The sequence below is a fragment of the Simochromis diagramma genome, unplaced genomic scaffold (assembly GCF_900408965.1).
Source record: "Simochromis diagramma unplaced genomic scaffold, fSimDia1.1 OVJJ01000680.1, whole genome shotgun sequence".
Lineage (NCBI taxonomy): Eukaryota > Metazoa > Chordata > Actinopteri > Cichliformes > Cichlidae > Simochromis > Simochromis diagramma.
In genome coordinates this window covers 701051-722862 of record NW_024387470.1, presented here as the reverse complement: position 1 = coordinate 722862, position 21812 = coordinate 701051, and the positions used below count along the sequence as shown (strand labels likewise).

Genomic DNA, 21812 nt, shown 5'->3' with positions numbered 1-21812 from the left:
CACAGTAAGAAAACAAGAGAAACAGAAGGTTTTCTGTGTATTAACAAACACTTCCTGCTTTATAATTACAGGAGAGTCTGGGCAATGAGCTACCAGAACATTTTGTGTAATTTCAAACATTTCTTACAATTGAATTTGTGCGAACATGTCTTTTATTTACTGCAGCAACATTTCTTTAGAAAAGAAAAATCACAGCGCCACTCGTCCAGCCTGCTTAAGATCAAAGTAAGTTGTATGTGGCCCTCAAGGTAAAATGAGTTTGACCTCCTTGGTTTACGAAGTACCAGAGGAGGGCAGCAATGCACCTTTGTGTCTAAAATCCAAGAAGAAGTCTGGCAGTCTGCCTGTTTAACCACCTTTGTGTGTCTCAGTTCGGGTTTTGGAATTTCCTGGATTAGTCTTTTTTGTGTGTGGATATTTTGGAGCTTGTGAACATCGGGCTTCTACTTTAATAAAAAGGTCTGTTTTACATTTGCCCAATTTGCCTATGAGTCCTGCAGTCGGGTCTTGTTTCTTGCTGGACGTTGAGAGGTCTATAGATTGAAAGATCCATGTACTTCTCCAGTTATCCTTTACCTGAAGATGCCGAAGAGTTTTCCAAACCAGGTCTGTATCGGCATCATAACTGCAATTGTTGCCACACCTGCCAGGCACGAGGGGCCGATCTCATACCAAAGGAAAACGATGATCACCATTGCTTGCAGAGGTCCCGCCCACAAGTAGTGCAGACTGAGTGTAATCTGTAGAGGTCATTATAAATGACATTTTGAAAAGTGTGTGACATTTGGAAGTGGCGGTCACAACTTGGATAAAACTGTCAGTCACCATAAAGAGCCTGTAATGTAAGCAAACATAGATGCCCAAGATTTGGAGAAATGTGCTAATGGTCAACAAATTTTAGGAATACTTAAGGTGTCTCAATAAAGTGTTGGGTAACTACATGCCGATAGAACAGCTTTAAGATGCTTGTGATTCTCGTGTGACTGCAATCACCCTCACATGTTAATCAGTCGTGTCAGGCTTTAAGCTATCCCAAAAATGATTCCTTTGTGGCATTAACAAAATAGCCGCAGAGACTTGCTTTTAATGCCTGACTGCAGTTAACCAGGGTGGATGAGCATGTTTCATTTGTGGAAGTACAGATGTTTTATTCAGATGCCTGCCTAATATTTTTTGAAAACAACTTCCTGTGAATTAGACAAAAGTAAACTTAATTGTCCTACCCATACAAAAATTGCCTATATACATCCTTATGACATAGCTAGCTATCAGTTGAAGGTTTGCTCTCAGTCAATCTCATTGATTAGAAGTTATTGTGAGGTCTTGCATTAGCTCAAAATCAGTCATCTTGTGATGCCAGCGTCTGAACAGGGACTCGCCAGACCTTATGCTCTATAGATGGTGTGCTGTAATCCTGGAAGTGGACAGAAATGATTTCATCATACGATAAATGTCAGTGCTCTGGACAACTTTGTATTGATTTGCTTTATATTGACACTTCCAGACCTCTTCCCTGCCCTATATATAACATCAAGCAGAGGGTCAAGAGTTCAGATTTTTCATCTTTATCATTCTCCTGTGGCAAGTTAGTGTAGAAACTTTTAAATAATATCTAAAAAAAAATGCATTTACCACAAATACCCATCTACTCAAATACCTAATGAAAAAAGGTTTCAAAGGGTACATCCAGGTTAGCCCTCTGTCCTTCTGTTGTCTCGGTTACAATTCTCCAAATGTAGTTTCGAGTTGGTTCTTGACCCTTACAAATTTAGGTCATCTGTTGCCTTACCTCATCAAAATGATTAACATCATTTGAAAGTAGGTTCACTATTTGACCGGTGGTTGTTCGTCCGATGGATTCAGTGCTGAGACCAAGAGCCTGATGAGAACATTTTTACTTAACAGCTTGAAAAATTTACAAAATTATTCTGAGAGTTGTGAGCTCAAAAATCTGCATCTCTTGTGCAAATTTTCTGAATCTTCACTGACCTTCCTGTAGATCATGTGACACATAGCCACTCTAATCCTCATGCCTGTTCTTTGGACATGATAGTAGTAGAGATGTTGGAGGATAGTCAGTCCAAACGTGGAGATGGACATCGCAGCAGCGTAAACATACGCCATGCAAAGACTCCTCTGATCATCTGGGTGATAATTCTCAAAGAAAATGATTATTTTTCCCAGAAGAAGTGGCTGGATCACTTTGATTGCCTCCTTTACGACAAAGACAATAAATACATAATGGAATATGCAAACAAGCTTCACTCTATCCATTACTAGTACTGGATGTGGTAAATTGGTTCAAATATCTGCTAGTAATACAATAATACAGTAAAACTACAGTATTCCTTTTTATTTTAGCTTATCTGAAATAATATGGCCAGAAAACCGCACAAAATCTGAAATACAACCTGTGCATGAATGATTGTTTTAACACTGGTGCCAATTGTAAATATTCACAACATACCAGAAAAAATTCAAATAGGCCGGCTAATGCATAGGACTTTCCATAGCACTTTATAAGAACCCTGGAGAGCTGCGGCTTCTGTAGTTCCTTTGAAGCCTTTTTTACTTCCTTGTTCCAACATCTGCAAATCAAATGAATTTATTAGTTGAGCCCAGGATTTATAAACACATTTCCAACAGAGGTGCTTTACTATTTTATGAAAATTATTTGCATTGAAATTTGATGGCAGCAACATATCTCACAAAGTTGGAACAGGGCAAGAGAAGGCTGCAAAGGTAAGTGGCACTAAAAAGAAACAACTGGAGGACTTTGAGGCTAATTAGGTTAATTGGCAGCAGGTCAGTAACACAATTAACAGACCCTCGAAAGCACTTGATATTACAAGCAGTGGCAGGTTGACAGAATGGCAATCCACACTATAAAAAAACAAAACATTAACTTGAAACAAACAGACATGTTTCTTAACCAGCACCACTTCTGGTTTTGTCACATTAGCCTTTTGCTGAAGTACCTCTGCAGCTCCTCTCCCAGGGTTTCAGACCGATCCTCCGGAAGGACACTGTACATGTCACTTCTCTCGAGCCTGTGTTTTTGGCCAAGCTGTAACAGGGGGTTTAACCAACTGAAACAGAAAAAAACAAACCATTTCCATTTGACAGAGAGAAATACAAATCACTGTGGTTTAAAAAAGACATCTAAGCTGACTGTGAATGTCTGAACTATTTGTGATTAATGAGTTATTTGGAGAAACAGTGTTTCTAGTGATGGACTTGGAGGATCTCTTAAAGCTAATGCTGTTCACACATCAAATATCGGCCACAGTCCCGGAAGAACATTTAAAATTACAATGTAAATTCACAGGTATCCAGCTTCTTGAATTAATAAGCAAGTGATGATGATCAGTGTATGAATAACTAATAAGCACAGGAAAGCAACTGGTGCTGAAAGAAAAAGACAGCTCTTTGAGGCTGGCTGTGGGAATGAATCAATCTGCATACGCTGACTTCACACTGCAGTCCAGAGAAACGAATGACTACACCCACTTCTATATAGTCTATATATAAACCTTTAAAAAAGCAGTGTGTACGACTTAGGGCAGCTAGTGGTGAAGTTGCAGATAGCAAACAGCTGCTCTGGCCTCGCCTTCATCTTCCAAGCAAATAGGAATACTTGCTGTGACTGCTAAACATGTTAAATGCCGTCTGTGAAACGACAGAGGGCCCTGGTTTGTTTCTCTGTAAAGCCTTACAGAGTTCACTGAAGTCACTTAGTGAGCTCATTGCAATAGTCTCTTCAATTTTCTCCAATAAAAAAGAAATGGCTGATTAAACTAGATGTGCAATAAAGAACGTGTTTTAACTTCTATTTGCATGAAAGCTTTTCAAAAATACTTGAGTGCCTCAGACTTTGTGAGAACATCAGTTTGCACATTGGGACTGGACCAAGACGTACATCGGAATGCCCGTAGGGGATATATCACGTGATGTTCTATATGTAACTGACACATATTTGTTATGTACAATATGTACAAGCCCCTATGCGAAGGGGAAGCGTATATTCAGTCACCTATGGAATATGGACAGTTTACATTTGACATTTATAGAACGATTGACTTACACTCTCCCTGTAGATATAACGGGCCTTTTTTAAAAGCCCACTTTAAAAAGATCAAAAGATCCGCAAGCCCTTTAAGTTCTAACCTATTTGATTTCTCAGTTACTTGTTACCCGAGTCTTCTAGTCGTTACTGAGTACACAAAAATAAAAATAAAAATTCCCTCTTCGCTCCTAAATTCCGATTCATCTCTATGATATACTTTATTCCCATTTCAGACGGAACGCTTTAAGTGCTGTCACTCAGTGCTGAATAATTTGCAGAAACTTTCTTCTTTCTTTTGACTGATATACTAACAACATGCTGAGGAATCCAATATCTTCATTAATGCACTTACCACAAAAAGACCCTTGAAAAAAAGCTGGCAGTGGCCAAAGGATTGCGCCTGCTGTCTGCCTTTGTAGTCTCCATATTAGATGGGTGCTCTGAGGCTGCTGTCTGTACCCATCTGTACACCGTGTTCACTCAGGGACGACTTCAATCACTAAATGTATAGTTGGCTTGCATCATGTAAAGCCAAGACTGCTGAAGCTGTTCTGTGTTTCACTAAACTGTCTCCACCTGTTCCCAGGTGTAAATGCACAACAAGAGGCGGAGTGTAACTAAAGTAGAAATGGGCCTAGTGAGCTTTCTGAACCTCCAATGGAAAAAAAAAAAAATCAATGGAAATAACCGCGTACATGTTTGAAATAAAATAACTGTCATTTAATGTCACGAACAAGTGTTTAAGTCGGCATTTTCAGTGACAATTTCACGTTACAAAACAAATCTGAACGAGTTGCACTTTAACGCACCATTTAAGCAACGCCTATAGTCAGATACAGTTATGAAAGTGCAATATCGAGGGCCCCGGTTTTCACGTGTGTTTCCCCCTACTGATCCCCACGTGCAGTAGCTGGTGTGTGAGGACAGCGCGAGCACCTGGAGTCTGGGCCGTCTTCAAAGTTCAAAAGACAACTTCGTCTTGACATCAAACTTCACTGTTTTCACTCCATCTGTCCAGTTTATGCCAAAATGTCCATGCAAATAGTGCAGAGAGTCTCACCAGGATGCATAGTGGCATTATACAATAGGACGTCACATCAGGGCTGCTGTTGCCTGCTCCTGAGTTTAGCAGACTACAGAGATTCTGTCCCTATACCAAAGCACTATGTTACTTAAGTTTTGCATCTTGATGAGACACCAGCAACAGCTGCTCTAACCAAGTAAAGACCCATCTCTCACTTAGACAGCTAAACTGAAGCCATAACCTCTGTTGTGATGACACAGCATTTTTGGACTGTCAGATTTCATTTAGTAAAAATGAGAGTCAGGATTTAGTTTCTCCTTAAATCAGAGCCAAGAATTAAATACCTTATAACAATATCCAATTTTAGCTCAAAGACACGGAGACAACTTTGCCAAAAGTGTTACAAATGTATGTGATATGATCCACAAGCCTGAACTAAGTGTACACCGTGATTTGTGTGTAACTTTTGAGGGTTAACAAATGAGCGCTCCAGTCCACACACAGACATGCACCTGAACACATTGCGATCATTTGCGCACAACTTTTTAAGTTAATCATTTTCTCTTTGACAAAGGTTCCTGTGCGCACACGTAACGTCCCTCCTGGTCGCTTACAAAACCTTAAACGTATGCACACGAATCGTTGATACCTACAGATAGCGTCACATGCCCGGGAGAGGTTCTGAGACGACTGTCAGGCGGCTGTTTCGCACAAATCCAAAAATCTAAGCTACGTTCAAGGCCCAGTGGAAAACGGAGACATCTGGATTTCTATTGTATTTTTTTCTAATAAACAGATGGGTTCATCTCTCCACTAGAAAACACAGATATTATTTTATTCTTTAAATAAGCTGCCGCTACATGCTGGATGTTCATCTGCTGGGAAAAGTCAGTCAATGCCCAGTTCGTTTCTGCTCTGCCCGGTTAGATAAACCCTGGAGACGAAACAGCGGAAGCCAGATGTTCCTTTTTTTACTGTGACTTGAATTCAGCTTAGATTTGTGGTTTTGTGTGAGGCTGGCTGGGTCAAAGTTGTACCAAAACCCCACGTCGGCATGCGACGTGATCTGTGCGTGCCAGGCCATTCGTGCGCATTTATGGTTTTGTAAGAGAGCGAGGGGGCGGTTACACGTCGGTTTAGACATGCGTGTGCACAGGAAGCTTCTTCAAAGAGAAAATGATCCGATTTGTGAAGCCGAACTTAAGGCGTTGTGCAGAAACGAGCAGTATTTCTTCAGGTTTGGATGCACAGATTTGATAAATGGTTCTACGTGTGGTCAAGATACATGCAACTGTGAGCCCTCAAAGGTTACACACAAATCACTGTGCACATTTAAAAAGCTTGTTTTGGGCTTGTAGGCATTTAAAACACTTTCTCTCTATGCAAAGATCATCAGGTTTACACTGCAGTGTCAGATAATGTTCTTTTAACTGATTCATATCATATCTAACAGCTGCAGAGGTACAGAAGACGAAATATACATTTGTATTTTTTAAACGCTTCCTTTGTCTGCTGTTGTTTTTAATGGCCTGGTCCTTCTTGGTTTCCAAAGGGATGCTTTGCCTTCTTTACTTTTGTCTCTAAAAGATGCCCCAAAGGTGTTTCACTTGTTTCAAGTCAGGCAACACACCTCTCCAGGTGATAGTTTTTCTTTTGCCTGTATTAGAAACACTGAGTTTTGCCAACATGTTTTGCTTTGTCGTCATCTCTTTTCTGGAGGATTCTGGCGCCTCAGTCATCTCGTTAGCTTCTGGTATACGTTGAGGCATTCATGGTGCCACCTACCAAAGACACCTCCTTCATGCAGCCTCATAAGATAAACTCCTACCCCCACATCTAATATTCTCCAAATATTCATCAAGTGTCTTTTCATGTTTTATTTATTTTGTTTTTTGGATTCCCATCACACACAACATGAGTGATCGTGTCACCAACTCTCACAGAAATTTGCAAATCCACTTTTGGCCCTTGTGCTAACTAAGAAACAGTCTTTAGTGTCATTCCTGCACATCTTAGTTCAGCTCAGTTCTTTTCCATGTGGACACACGGTGGACACAACCCATTAACAAATACTGACAGCGCTTTGGTGTCCGAGCATTTCACAGGCCAGAAGGAAGTCCCCTGCGTTGCAGTATGCATGCGTTTGTTGCATTGTTTCAGCTGTGGAGCAGTTTTCAACTTTGAAATACCGCAGTTACTGAAGACACACATCTCTGTTGTATTCTGTACTCACTCATGCAAAGCCATCAGCAGAGGGCGCTCAGAGCTCATTTATGAAACATACTTCACTTGCTGTCATTCTATCAACAAATTACTCAGCAATCATTCATATTTTCATTTTCAGAAGCCATGTTACTCTCTCAGAAGAATTAAGAAGCTGATGGGAGGATCCATGGGAGGAAGTGGGTGAATACAGCATGTATTCACTTGTCGATCCATCCCTCAGATGCAGTATAAAAGTATAAATGTAAAGGAGCTGCAGCTTCATTGTGGTTATTTGGGATAATTTTATATTTGAATCCAATAAGGTTTTTAATTTGAACAAATATGATGCTAACACTTTCATTCCAGCAGTAAATTAAGTCTGGAAAAGTCAGACTTGCATTGTTACTCCAACCTAAATGGTTAAAAAAAAAAAAGAAGAGAAATCTATTAACTAGTTTCTCGTTTGAAGCGTTTACCTGAAGCTCTCTGAGCTCTCCACATCACAGCCTGCTTCTATTGGCTGTCCATGTGCACGTCAGCAGTCACTGCTGCATCCTGAGCCCCAGCTGTTGCTGTGTCACATCTTTTTTACACCAGGGGCCGAGGATTTGGTTGACCTAGTTGCTGAAAAGCCCATAAGGCAAAGTCAAAAGCAAACTACAGATTACACACAGAGAGAATGAAGTGTTTTGTAGCATGAATTGATATTTATTGGTTTGGAGAGGAGTCTGTTTCTTTCTTTCTTTCATGTGGTTTTAATAAGTTGTACGACCAACAATGCTGACTTTGTGATTTCAACCACGGGACATACTGTGTCAGTCAACTTCAGTATTAAAAGTACAGAGAAGCATCACATCAAGTCCACCTTAACCTTTACAACACCAATGTGGACTAAGTGGCACAAATCAGATACTGAATATTTGAAAGTCTTAAAATCCTTTTCCTGTATCCCATGTCACATTTAGGTGAGCTCTTCGTTGGACCTACTTTTCTTGTACAACAGCATCATGAATTCATCTGAATCGGTTTCCATTCAGTAAGAGAACGTTTGTATTTTCCAGATTCCAACAGATAGCAGACAGTGAAGGCAGCCATGCTCACTGTCCACTTGAGTCTTTGACTACATCCTCATTCTGTGGTAGACTGAGCAGTTCCTGGATCCTCTGCATGTCCTTATTGGTTTCCTCCACCTGAGAGCTCACATTCAAGTTGGAAATCAGCTCATCCGTCAACTGCAAACGGGCTGTCCTTTTATTGGAAACACCAGCTCTGATTAACCAAGAAGCATCAGGATAAAATGACACTTTGTATTTATTTCTGATAGATCTTACCATTCTGCAAGCTTGTGCTCATACAGTTCCCTGCGCTCTCTCCTGCGCCTCTCTCGGATCGTCTCTCCAGTCAGGGACTGCAAGGCAATGACCAGAGCACCAACCGGAATCCTGTGTAGAAGTCAGTGTGTATAACTGTAACTGTGATGCACACCTTTACACTTTTACACAGATCAGTTCATCAGATAGTCTATGTTGTATAACATAAAACATATCAGATGCCAGTTCAATGGAAGCATCGACCCTGTAATAACTTCCTTAAACAGTTTCTACAGCTGCTGCGGCCCAGCTTCTCCGAACCCTCCGCACTTTCCACTCACACCTCTACACCTCTACGAAACCATAATGGTTAAAGATCTGGAGCGTGATGTGCTTTGCAATTAGCTGCCTGCTTTCATGCCGCCCCTTCTGCCCCAGCTACACCTGGCGTAGCCGTGGCTGGAGCCATTTGCCCACATCAAATGCTCCAGGTGGCTGGCCACTGAAGCAGACAGTGAGAGGAAGAGGAGGAGGGAGCAGTGCTAGTGGAGGGCCAACTGGAAGTATGGCTAAGCCATTATGGAGTTGACCACAGGGATGATCCAAACTAGACCCTCCTCTGTTACACCATCAAAGGCAACACACTCAATTTGCAGTTATACAATCTGCATTTAGCTGTGTGCGCTCAGCTGAAAGGACGAGCGAGGCTAAAGTGGGCCAGGCTGTGAAGATGAGACAGAGGATGAAGCACCTCCAAGTCTACATCAGACCACGGTAGAAGGACACAAGAGGCTGGAATAACACCGATGGTATAAAAGGAGAAGGGCAGCTGCTGCCTTGGCCCGTCTCCTTGGTTCAGTACCCAAAACACTGTCCTCTGTGGTACACGAGTCCCTCTGGCACCACGAGCAGATTTGGAAGGGAGTGGGGAGGAGGAGGAGGAGGGGGGAGGTTCAGCTGGGTGACAGAGGGTTGCTGGGAGGGGCGCAGCTGGCTGCCAGAGTGCTCACTGACTTCGAGCACACAGGCATGAATGTAAATACACACACACATACACGAGAAGGCATGCATGCATGTCAAAAAGTAAATACACAGCATCTGATAATAGAAGTCAGCTCAGTACTGAGGACTGAACATGTTCTATTACATCAGATGGAAAAAAAGTTTAACATGCACTGTTGGGACTGGAAGTCAAAGAATTCTTGTAGAAGCAGAAGCCAGCCTTACCCCAGCACTGCTCCGATGACCGAGCCCGCTACCAGCCCTCTCAGGCCCAGGTTCAGTCTGAAAAGGCCTACAGTCACAGCTGCTCACATACAGAGTTTCATCATTTCAATGTGCAGGAATTTGTACTGGACATGTTGAAAGAACACTTTTATTGTCAAGCAATAATTAAACATAGATTCTGGGTGTAACTGAACAGACGTGTCACATTTTAATATCATCACATACGGTCCTATTTTAGTGGGCATTTATTATAGAAATAACTGAAAACAATCACAGTTGGAACTACAACCTGCAGGCGCCCTGATCAGATCACGTGACTCACCTCCAGCTGCAACATACTGGCTGACTGCGTCTTTGTCTTGGTACACGGAGAGTCCCGTGCTCACAGAACTACACAGGGAGAGGAAACGCACACGATGTTGAGTCAGTGAGGCCAAAACAAACTGACCGAGGTATGCTAGCAATGTTAAAGCACTCACATCCAATAAACATCTGCACATTGTTTATGTGACATTCAGCATTCTGTGCATTCTCCTGTTATTAATACTCCAGATCCACAAGCTGATTTGACCCCTTGTAAAAGTAACACTACACACACTTTCCTCACATGCTCCACCTGTTTTTTGTTTTTGTTTACCTGAACAAGGTAACTATCACAGCCACTCTCCAGCTCCATCTCCATCCATATCTTATAAACCCCCGGATAGCTGCATTGTGTGCTGAGCGCTGACAGACAGAACAGGCACAGACAGACTTTTACTTTTATTTGCAGCATTATTCTCAATGCTCCACCTCAGACCACTAAATAATAATTCAATTAAATAAGAAAGTATGACATCACAATATTAAAGCTGAACACAAACATCATTCATGGAACATTTGCACCCAAAACCACAGCAGATATGGTTTTAAAGGCACAGATTTCACTTACCACTGCGTCCACACGATTAGTGTATAATTCTGCCTGGCTGACTTGGATATATCTCTCCCTGGCGTGGCGAGCTGCTGGCAAGCCCCCATAGACAAAGCCTGCAAGTGCACCGAGAGCACCGCTGTTTACAACATTGGTGATCTCCTCTGGGTATTTCTGAGTCACACTAAACAGGGACGAGAATGTTCCTTGTAAGTTTAAAGCCAGTAATGAGTGAACTTGTTACATTAGAAGCCATTAGAGCAAAAAGCCATTAAAACTAAAGGATGCTGCAAGTTTAGTTAAACAATCTTAACTCATCAACTACATGATTCACGATGAATTTGACACCACAGTGTCTACATACAGTGGGGCAAAAAAGTATTTAGTCAGCCACCGATTGTGCAAGTTCCCCCACTTAAAATGATGACAGAGGTCAGTAATTTGCACCAGAGGTACACTTCAACTGTGAGAGACAGAATGTGGAAAAAAAAATCCATGAATTCACATGGTAGGATTTGTAAAGAATTTATTCGTAAATCAGAGTGGAAAATAAGTATTTGGTCACCTCAAACAAGGAAAATCTCTGGCTCTCACAGACCTGTAACGTCTTCTGTAAGAAGCTTTTCTGTCCCCCACTCGTTACCTGTATGAATGGCACCTGTTTGAACTCATCATCTGTATAAAAGACACCTGTCCACAGCCGCAAACAGTCAGACTCCAAACTCCGCCATGGCCAAGACCAAAGAGCTTTCGAAGGACACCAGGAAAAGTATTGTAGACCTGCACCAGACTGGGAAGAGTGAATCTACAATAGGCAAGCAGCTTGGTGTGGAAAAAATCAACTGTGGGAGCAATCATCAGAAAATGGAAGACATACAAGACCACTGATAATCTCCCTCGATCTGGGGCTCCACGCAAGATCTCATCCCGTGGGGTCAAAATGATCATGAGAACAGTGAGCAAAGATCCCAGAACCACACGGGGGGACCTGGTGAATGACCTGCAGAGAGCTGGGACCAAAGTAACAAAGGTCACCATCAGTAACACACTACAACGGCAGGGAATCAAATCCCGCAGTGCCAGACGTGTTCCGCTGCTGAAGCCAGTGCATGTCCAGGCCCGTCTGAAGTTTGCCAGAGAGCACATGGATGATACAGCAGAGGATTGGGAGAATGTCATGTGGTCAGATGAAACCAAAGTAGAACTTTTTGGTATAAACTCAACTCGTCGTGTTTGGAGGAAGAAGAATACTGAGTTGCATCCCAAGAACACCATACCTACTGTGAAGCATGGGGGTGGAAACATCATGCTATCGGGCTGTTTTTCTGCCAAGGGGACAGGACGACTGATCCGTGTTAAGGACAGAATGAATGGGGCCATGTATCGTGAGATTTTGAGCCAAAACCTCCTTCCATCAGTGAGAACTTTGAAGATGAAACGAGGCTGGGTCTTCCAACATGACAATGATCCAAAACACACCGCCCGGGCAACAAAGGAGTGGCTCCGTAAGAAGCATTTGAAAGTCCTGGAGTGGCCTAGCCAGTCTCCAGACCTCAACCCCATAGAAAATCTGTGGCGGGAGTTGAAAGTCCGTGTTGCTCGGCGACAGCCCCAAAACATCACTGCTCTCGAGAAGATCTGCATGGAGGAATGGGCCAAAATACCAGCTACTGTGTGTGCAAACCTGGTAAAGACCTATAGTAAACGTTTGACCTCTGTTATTGCCAACAAAGGTTATGTTACAAAGTATTGAGTTGTATTTTTGTTATTGACCAAATACTTATTTTCCACCCTGATTTACGAATAAATTCTTTACAAATCCTACCATGTGGATTCATGGATTTTTTTTTTTTTTTTTTTTCACATTCTGTCTCTCACAGTTGAAGTGTACCTCTGGTGCAAATTACTGACCTCTGTCATCATTTTAGGTGGGGGAACTTGCACAATCGGTGGCTGACTAAATACTTTTTTGCCCCACTGTATACACAAAGACCTTTTCAAAAACACCAAGACACAAACAAGTGAAACAATGTAACAATAAAACTAACTCTCTGTCAAAGAGATCTTTGATGCGCTCCCATCCCGTGCTCGGGAATTCTGGCTTCCCGATGTTTTTCGGGAGGCTGCTGGACGAAGGGATAGCCACAGGAGCAGTACTGGTGAAGGAAGATGAGGAGGAGGAGGAAGAGGGCATCTGTGCAGGCTGGGCAGCAGCCACATCAGCTGCGTGAACCCTGGGGAGCAGAAAGCAGAAGAAAGGAGGCCTGGCACGCTGGATGAAGCCCTGCAGTTGGCCGGTACTCAGCGTGCCCTGAGGGGCTGAATCTGCCAGTCGTCTCTGCAGGGCAACGCTTGTCCTGCGCCGCTCTGGATGCATCACGCTTCAGCTGCTGATGTGCTGCAACAGGGAGAAACACATGGTCACGGGCTGAGACGCCACACTCGCCGCCTCAGCTCAAGCTCCATCCTCAAAACCAAGAGCCTCGAGGCGAATGAAGGCCTGGCAGTGCTGCACAGGCTGTTTGACTAAGCAGCTGTTGAATTCTACAGTCCTATCAACAGAAACTGGGAAAATAGGCTTTTTTCCTCCCCAACCTGTAAAATACACTATTGATCTCTCAGAGCACAAAACCTCAGATCTGCTAATCAGGATGTGTCAACTGCTCCGGGGTCAAAGGTAAAAATAAAAGGTCACAGTAACCTTATTCTGCCTGAGATTTTTTTTAACCAGAGCACAAACAGTAAATATATAAGGAAATATTCACATTTATTGAACCATCCACAGTAGAAGAAATAAGATGAGTCTGAGTCTGTTTGCACCAAGGCGCGAAACAATCAAGCTGTATTTGAGAGGAAACAATACTATTTTACAAATTTGCTTATCTAAACAATTTGAATGAACCTAACCCTGTATTTTCACTCCTGCTGTAAGACTATGGAGTGGCCACTCAATGACACAAACTCTGATGGCAGCAACTCAGTGCATTCAGACAGACAGCATGTAGACAGGATCCTGACCTGCTGAAGTTCGAACTCAGCATCATAATGGGGAGGAAAGGGTGGTGTGAGTGTTTTAGAAACTGCTGATCTACTGGGATTAGAAAGGTAGATTCCTCTGTTGTGTCAATATGGACCAAATTTGTTTCCAGCACCTTTGTGAGTCAATGTCACAAAGAATTGAGGTAGTTTTAAAGGCAAAGTGGGTCCAACACAGTTCTAGCTGTTGTATCCCCTCAGTAGGGAGAAAAATGCAGAAGAAAAATGGCTTTGGTGATTGATTTGATTGTGTTGTTTTAACCCAACAAGGCAGAATATTTTTAATAGCATTTAGGCTGTGTTCATCTGAAATGGGTGTTTGTTTATGCAGAACCTTATACAGAGGACTATTTGGATTATTTCTGGCGAGATTTTATTAATAACAATTAATTTGTTTTTTTTTTTTAAAGCCAGTGTGCTGGTGGATAAGTGATGCCACATAAAGCTGTCTCTTCATACAGTGCTCCTGTCAGGTCAAACTGTGCATGTGCTGTTGCTCAGGCTAACACAGCAGCAGCACCTTATTTATGACAAACAGCACAGTTTTACGTAACAGCTCCCAAAACGCGACACCGGTTTTCATTACGGTCGGTTTTATGCTCCTCGTTTGTTCAAACACTGGTGTGCAACAACCCCTCGTATGGTTAGCATGCTGTTAGCCTCTGACACATCACAGCAGGTGCAAAACAACTTACTTGAATCCCTCTGAAATGAACCGCTTGTTTTTTACAAAGACGTGCCGTTCCGATTAATGTACGAAAATACAGATATTTGTTTTTCATAATGCCCTTCAGAAGAGCGCTTTACTACAGTTCCCACATAGTCCACCGGCGTCCAAACCTTTCACCCCGGCCAAGACTTACAGCTGAAAGACTTGAAAATAGCGCCGCCTATCGCTGGAGGACTAACACAGTTGCTGTTACCGGGTGGTTTAAGTTTATGATGGGTTATTATTATATAGTTATTTAGTTAAGGGGTAAAACCTTAACTAAATACAGCGGACACACGTGAATATTATATATACATACATACATACATACATACATGTACAGCAAGAGACAAAAACAAAGACAAAAGCGTGACAAAGACAGTGTTAAAAAGTTTTAACCAGTTTATTGAGATAAAAACAAACACTATGACCAGACACATCATCTCAGCTTCTTTTTTTCCTCAAATAACCGAATACTACAACATATTCAACATGATCATGTATCAGTTACATCATCTATAATGTCTTGATTTCAAGGCAGCTTTATCAGAAATGGTAAACAAAGTGGTTACTCTGAATATTATTGCTCACTGCTGGCACTTTGTGTAAAAGAAAGTGTCCTTCTATCTAAGTTATAAAATCGATGGCGGTGAAATGTAGACTGATATAGCTAATGATTTGCATTCCGGTTATCATGAAACTTAGTAAAAGTCTAGTTTTTCCAGTTGCCCAGTAGAGGGCAGTGTAACAAAACTTATCTTTAGCAAAGCTTTGCAATCAACTTCACTGGTGGCAAAGAAGAAACTCTACTACCACATGATCCTCAGACATTCATCTTACCAGTTTTAGCCACTACTTTAATGTCTGGTAGGTGGACTGCACATTATTTTCTGTACTAAACATAGATTCATTTAATATCAAACTATTTGTTGTTCATTAAATTATTCCAACATGGTAAACCTGGTATCCTTAACTACCACTTAATAATTACACATCTTTTGTAAATATCTGAACACCTGTCGTCCATTTCCATTACAGCTTTCAATGACTTAAAGACAGGAGTGCATTATATTTCCATTATGATCCTTTCCTGGAGAATTAAAGTTTTAGTTTCAATAAAAACAACTGTCACACCAATCTAGGAGCCCATCAGTAGGAGTAATTGCTCTTTTGCTCTCTACATGGACAAGTTACCTGCATGCAACCAAAGTTTGCTCAAAAACCCAGATCTACAACATAACACAAACCAGAAAGCTTCTAGTACCAAAATTCTTGCCTCTCGCCTACAGAGTCTAAATATTCACATGTAATCTAGTTATAAAAGTTACTCCCAAACTGATATCCACCAACAATCCCTTGGATTTTCCTTTACATATACCCTTTACATTATGATTTCCACTAACCTTGATAATGTCACTATAATATAATCAAAATAACAATCACAGCTATAACTTTTTGACAAATAAAAATAAACTGATGTATAAAATAATGGATTGCCTCTTTAGTGGCTTAAAAACATGCGTTATAGTTACGCACTTGTGCTGGTTAGATCGATAAAAGGCGCAAAAACAGTCGTCACATCTGGAAGTACTGAACTCATCAAACCAGAGTGATCAGTAAGGACTTTGGCACATAAGCCCCCTAGTGGCACCTGAAGATTCTTGCATTGCATTCTTGTGAAAGATTCTTTCACAAGAATGCATTGATTGAGGGATCCTTAGTGTACTCTTGCAAATGCTGGCTCTTTTAGAGAGACGTGTCAGTCACGTGATCTGATGGAAGAATGTACACCACAGAGAAACAGTGTGCACACTTTCCCCCTCTTTCAAAAGATACTGATAGAATCTTGTGGGCACAGATTAATTACTGGCAGCATCTACAGTCAGCTGCTTGTACAGCTGTGTAATCTAAGCCCACTAACTGGTGGACATGTGGGTCATTGTGTGGTCCACACTGGTCTCAAACACTGGAATAAACACAAATATATGAAGACAGCGTTAAAGCATCAGACTTCAGATCAGTAAATAAAAACAGATAAAAACTGAATACTAACAACATGACACAGTGCTGCTTGAAAAGAAACCGTACGCCCTGGTTCAATTACAGTCAGAATCTTCACAGTCTGGTCCCACACAGTCTGTCTTACAGCTCTGTTTTGCTGGCTCGGTGGACTATCTGGTTGTAGCTGTTCTTTCTTTGGGGTTTGTAGGTGAGAAGCTGGCTGAACATGGTCAGAAGTCTTTCCCAGTAGCAGGAAACATCTTCCATTCGCAGGTGGTTGAGGATGAATTCCTTCCCCCTGTAGAGAGGTTGGGAAGCAGAAAAGTCACGTGATGCTGGGAGAAGGTTATCGCAGCTACTCCTGCTCAATCATGAAGTTCTGATCTCTCACCTTGTAGCTATTTCTTGCGCGATGGCATCGTTCTCTTTAACAAACTGGAGCAGCTCCCTGAGGACACAGAGTGCAGACACATTTATATTTGCAAATTCTTCCTTACTTGGCAAATAGTACTCTTGGGCGTGCATAGAATAGAGATATTTCAAAATAAAACCTGAAATAAAGTAACAAATAAAGTTTGAGAGCTCACTTTAAAATCCCCATCCAGCCTTCTTGTCAAGCTCTCTGGTTTGCTACAAGCTATTAGTTGTTTCACCAGCTTGTTGGCTTTTATCCAAACGCTTTGGCTTGAAATATACAGTCAGCGTATCGCTATATGTTCACGGATGCAATTAAAATGTGTAAATTTGCACATTTACCTATATAACAAATTATTATTGTGTGTCATCAGGTTTAAATTGTCAAAGCTGGTTGTAAATACGTTCCTTTGTTCTATAAAAGGAATATAAAAGGCCTCACATTTTTAAATTGGACAACAGACACAAGGCTACACACACACTGTATAAAGACTCTTTTTTTCCTCCATCCATGAACACAAGCTGCCATCTTCTTTTCTAAACCAAAGGGACGTCTTAACAAATACATTTAAACAACAAAACTAACGATGCACACACAGACTTCATCCACACGTCTGAGGACTAGAGATGTCACGATACCACTTTTTTATGTCAGATACCGATATCATAAATTTGGATATCTGCCGATATGAATCCGATATAGTGTATTTTTAATCAATAAAACTGTTTTTTTAATATCTTGCTGCATTTTGTATAAGTTCATACTGAAGTTTAAAAAAAAACAAAAACACTAAAGCTATACCACAGCCACAGCCGCTCTATCACGTGACGCATACTGCTCGACGTGCTAAGGTTATGAGCTGAGTTACGCCATGTTGCAAGTTTTGTGAGGTGCTTTCGTGATATTTAATGGATCGGATTACAATTTTTATTTCTCTCCGATATCCGATCCAGTAATTTAGATCAGTATCGGACCGATACCGATAGTAATATCGGATCGGTCCATCTCTACTGAGGACACAAGCTGACCTACCTGAGATCCGACAGATCCTGCCTGACTGGGATGTAGTGGACCCAGGGCTTGAGCTGAGGGTAAAAGAATTCCTGCCATTCGTCTCCCACGTGAAACACCAAGGAGCCGCACAGGAAGAGATGTTTGAAGCGAAAACTTGCTGCCACACCACGGAAGTTGAACAAATACCTGCAGGAGATTGGAAAGAAGTCATCCGTTAGACTGCATGGCACAACAAAGCTGCTGTAAACTCAGCTATAGGGCATGTCTTTATAAATGCTACTTTTGGCTGTTCTCATGCCACGAGGGTGTCGCCACAGCACCTGCAGCTCAATCCTTCTGTTTGCAATGAGCAGCCAATCAGAAGGAAGGTGGTTTAAAGAATTGGAGCTAAAAAGCCTTGTTTAAGACAGAGGATAAAATGAAAGGCAGACCTAAGGCCCAGGATTTCAGGATTTCAGGAGGATCATTCTGATTTGTAGATCACACAGAGCTGGGAAAGAGTATAATGGTTCCTCTTTAAATATGAATGAAATACAGGCAATGTCAAGAGAATGAGCTCACTTGTATTTGCAGTGATCTACCAGGGGAATTTCCTTGGCAGGGGGTCTCCCAAGAGTATCCTAAAACGCAGCAAATACAAAAAAGTCATTTAAAGTCAGTCTGATGGATTCCACTGTAAAAGTGACTAATATGTCCTATAACAATGAAATGATCGTATATAAGCAGGATCAATTTAAAAAGAATCTTACTGATTTCAGATTATTGCAAAAGTCTGTGAGCTCAGTGTGGTGTCAGTGTGATTGACCTTCTCAGACTTCCAGGCTTGGTTCTTTGTATATTCTGCATCTACCAGCTCTGGAGCTTCTCTGGACAGAAGGATGAGAGGGTCGCGCTCAGGGCTGGTTCTACCAAAGAAAGAGCACAGTCCAGAAGACATGATTTAGGGTCCTACAGCTAGCTACACATATGATGTAAATGTATATGAAAAGAAAAAGAATAAAAAGAATTTCCATAGAGAGTTACACAAAGTGAACATCTTCACAACACTGACCTGGAACCTCTGAAAAATCCTTTAGACTCTTTCTTCTTCCATGGCCACTGTGCTGCAGAGCTAAAACACAACACATTATTAGCAGTAGTACTATTAGAAATGTTGTACTTTAAAATCAACATTTTTTATTTAATATAGAAAAGAGTGAAGATATTCTTTTAATAAGGATATGAAAAGGGACCACCTAAATGAATTCAAAGTATGGAGAACAACAGGAACAGCTCATGATCCGAGCCATACCACATCATTGTCAAACACAGTGGGAACATTGTGATGTCAACAGTATGGCTACCAGTGGAACACTAGTGTTCATTGATGGGACTGCTGACAGAAGCAGCAGGATTCCTCCAAATGCTGGAATATTATTATATTTAAGATTATGGTTGTTTGTCCAATTCACTTTGAGCTTCAAAAAATGCAGGACTGTGTATAAAAGTGACCGTAATTTCTAAATTACATTTCTAATTTCTTTAGTGCACATAATTGGACAATGGTCCAAACTGTACGTTCACTAGTCAGCTCCTCTCCTCACTAAAGTGCAAACCTTACTTTTTAAGGTCATCCCTCATCAGATCCCATCTTCCCAGTCCGGTGGGGTAAATGGGCCACACAGCAGGTCCGCCTTCCCAAAATGTCCATGCTGGGTACATGATGTCGTTGTAGTCTGAGGTCTACTTAAAAAACAAACATCCACATTTCAAGAACACTTACTGCACTTAATAATAGTAATAACACATCCATGTGTACCTCAAAAATACTGCCCACATTCTGACCTTACTGAAAGAGAAGACTGGCAGGGTTGGCTGCACCCAGTGGGGGACTTGAGGGTAGTCTCTCACATTTACAACCATCTCTAAGTCAGGCAGCTTGTCAATCACCTCCAGTATGAAGTGCTCCACCCCACTGCACCTGAAAACAGGGAAGTGGCCCACATCATGTCATCGATACAACTACCTGATGTTCAGACAAGTAACAATGACTTGTATCTGATCAATTTCTAAAAATCACACCAGGTCCTGCTTTACCTAGCAGGGAACATGCAGTTTTGCTCCCTGTACAGCTTGTGTCCAATGATCTGGTAGTGGGTTCCCACTCCTCTCTGAACCGTAGCAGCCATGACATCCTGTGAAATCCCCCCTTTAAAGGTCTGCAAGTCATGCTGTAGGACACTGAGACAGACGGCAAAGTTCATATTATGCTTTAACTTACACAATGGGAATGAAGCAGTAAACATGCATGTGATCAGTATGTCAGATACTATACGTAGATCTGACACTTATTTCATAATAAAGAGGTTTCTAACAGAATGATCTTTTGCTTGGATTCAGTTCATATGCAAGAAAGATAAAGTGCACCAACCTTAGGTGGCAGCTACAGTTGACAGGTTCACATGGAGTGTACCCTTTAACAGTATCCGATATCCTTTCTTTAACTTTCTTCCACTGGTTGCCTGAAACATCACATATAAATGGAGATTTTGCTATTTTGTATCACATTTAATAGAGTCAAAATCATTCAGTAGGTCACAAAAGAGCCCAGCATCTAAAAAGAACTGCAGGCCTCACTTGACTCAGTTAAAGTCAGTGTTCTTGATTCAACGGGAAGAAAGCGAGTGGGCAGAAATGGCTCATTGCTGTAATTGATGGAACCATAAATCCTGCTCTCTACCAAAAGATCCTGAGTGACAATGTCTGGCTGAAGCACACCTATGCAGCAGGACAATGATCCAGTACACACCAGGAAGCAGGAAGTGTTGTTTGCCAGTCTGCCAACAAAGGAAATATTTAGGGAAGAACAGACGGGTTATTTTTAATGTATTGGATCTAACCAGATTCGCAGCTGCCTGTATGCCCTTTTTGTTTTCAGTCCCTTTTACTAATAACAGTTCAGATGTTCATTATTAATTTAAAAAAATCAACAACACAGATGTGTGTGATATTAAATTTGAAGAAACTTTGAAATATGAGTGGACACCTCGATTGTGCTGTTAAAGTTTGCAGCATATTACAGTCTTAGGCTTTATAAGGGCTTTACAAGGGCTTTATAAGGGGCTGAGAGCTTACTTTTGAGCTTCCCTTTGCTTAAGCCAGAGCATTTGCGCAATCCGTTAAAAGAGTCAACACACGTCGATGGAGTCTAAAGAACAAGGGAAAACCTACACGCGCGGCTGTTTCGCAGTTTGCAAGTTTCTAATTTACATAGAATCAATGTATTTGTGTAGGTTGGGTTTTTTAGAGCAAGCAGACCATACAGGTTAACAGCACTTCGAGTAACTCCTGCACGAAAACACTCTGTCATGTAATGGCTCGACTATAAATTATCGTACTGAATGTGAGTGTGAGAGAAAGAGCAAACTCTTACCCATCATTCATACCAACCTAAAAGTTAGCTGCTGGGCTAGTTAGCTAACACCGGTGAATTGATGGTTGCCTATAGCGCCAGAAGTCATCTTAAAGAGCGACGGACAAATAAAAGTTCACTAGTTCTTTTTTATAACAAATTCAAAAGGCGTAGGTGTTTAAAAATAGATTACCTGAAGCACCGGCCAAACACGCGTGAAAAACTTGCACTACTATTAAAATCCTCCACAACCAAAACCACTCCATTTCCCCTCTATCCTCCAGCTTTGTCTGACGAGGAGAATCTGCGCCGTTGTTATCTGCGGTCCGCTACTTCTGGCTGGGTTACAGTCATTACGGTAATGCTCGCAGTGAAATTCATTTGTTCGTTACCGTAAAGCTTAAAACACTGAGGGATTGTTGGTCTCAAATCTTCAGTTTAATATATATATATATATATATATATATATATATATATATATATATATATATATAGATAGAT

The 21812-nt window shown here is 41.5% G+C and overlaps 3 protein-coding genes across 4 annotated transcripts in view; all 3 read right to left on the bottom strand.

Annotated features, from left to right (window-relative positions):
- The window catches only part of LOC120723516 (multidrug resistance-associated protein 4-like), a 29739-nt gene extending 23956 nt beyond the window's left edge, over nucleotides 1–5783 (bottom strand). The window contains exons 1-6 of the mRNA XM_040015000.1: nucleotides 4419–5783; nucleotides 2979–3089; nucleotides 2468–2588; nucleotides 1990–2214; nucleotides 1790–1879; nucleotides 577–740 (exon numbers count right to left, since the gene is read on the bottom strand). Of these exons, the coding sequence (XP_039870934.1) occupies nucleotides 577–740; nucleotides 1790–1879; nucleotides 1990–2214; nucleotides 2468–2588; nucleotides 2979–3089; nucleotides 4419–4492 (785 nt within the window). The 5' untranslated portion in view covers nucleotides 4493–5783. The remainder of the gene's footprint in view (nucleotides 1–576; nucleotides 741–1789; nucleotides 1880–1989; nucleotides 2215–2467; nucleotides 2589–2978; nucleotides 3090–4418) is intronic.
- A 2197-nt stretch (nucleotides 5784–7980) lies between these two features.
- Nucleotides 7981–14659, bottom strand: timmdc1 (translocase of inner mitochondrial membrane domain containing 1). The gene is made up of 8 exons (XM_040014992.1): nucleotides 14477–14659; nucleotides 12794–13143; nucleotides 10764–10929; nucleotides 10470–10558; nucleotides 10155–10222; nucleotides 9833–9911; nucleotides 8627–8737; nucleotides 7981–8543 (listed from the first exon to the last, which is right to left on the bottom strand). The coding sequence occupies exons 2-8, from the start codon at nucleotides 13120–13122 to the stop codon at nucleotides 8393–8395; spliced, it is 993 nt and encodes a 330-aa protein (XP_039870926.1). The 5' UTR covers nucleotides 13123–13143; nucleotides 14477–14659; the 3' UTR covers nucleotides 7981–8392.
- A 218-nt stretch (nucleotides 14660–14877) lies between these two features.
- poglut1 (protein O-glucosyltransferase 1) lies at nucleotides 14878–21631 on the bottom strand. Of its 2 annotated transcripts, none has more exons than XM_040014989.1 (11): nucleotides 21505–21631; nucleotides 20331–20421; nucleotides 19997–20140; nucleotides 19745–19880; nucleotides 19521–19642; nucleotides 18972–19031; nucleotides 18726–18825; nucleotides 18482–18540; nucleotides 17939–18106; nucleotides 16883–16939; nucleotides 14878–16789 (listed from the first exon to the last, which is right to left on the bottom strand). In XM_040014989.1, the coding sequence occupies exons 1-11, from the start codon at nucleotides 21575–21577 to the stop codon at nucleotides 16633–16635; spliced, it is 1167 nt and encodes a 388-aa protein (XP_039870923.1). In that variant the 5' UTR covers nucleotides 21578–21631; the 3' UTR covers nucleotides 14878–16632. The 2 variants fall into 2 exon arrangements, with proteins under 2 accessions (XP_039870923.1, XP_039870924.1); XM_040014990.1 differs by lacking the exon at nucleotides 21505–21631 and adding an exon at nucleotides 21333–21448.
- Between the last annotated feature and the right edge of the window lie 181 nt (nucleotides 21632–21812).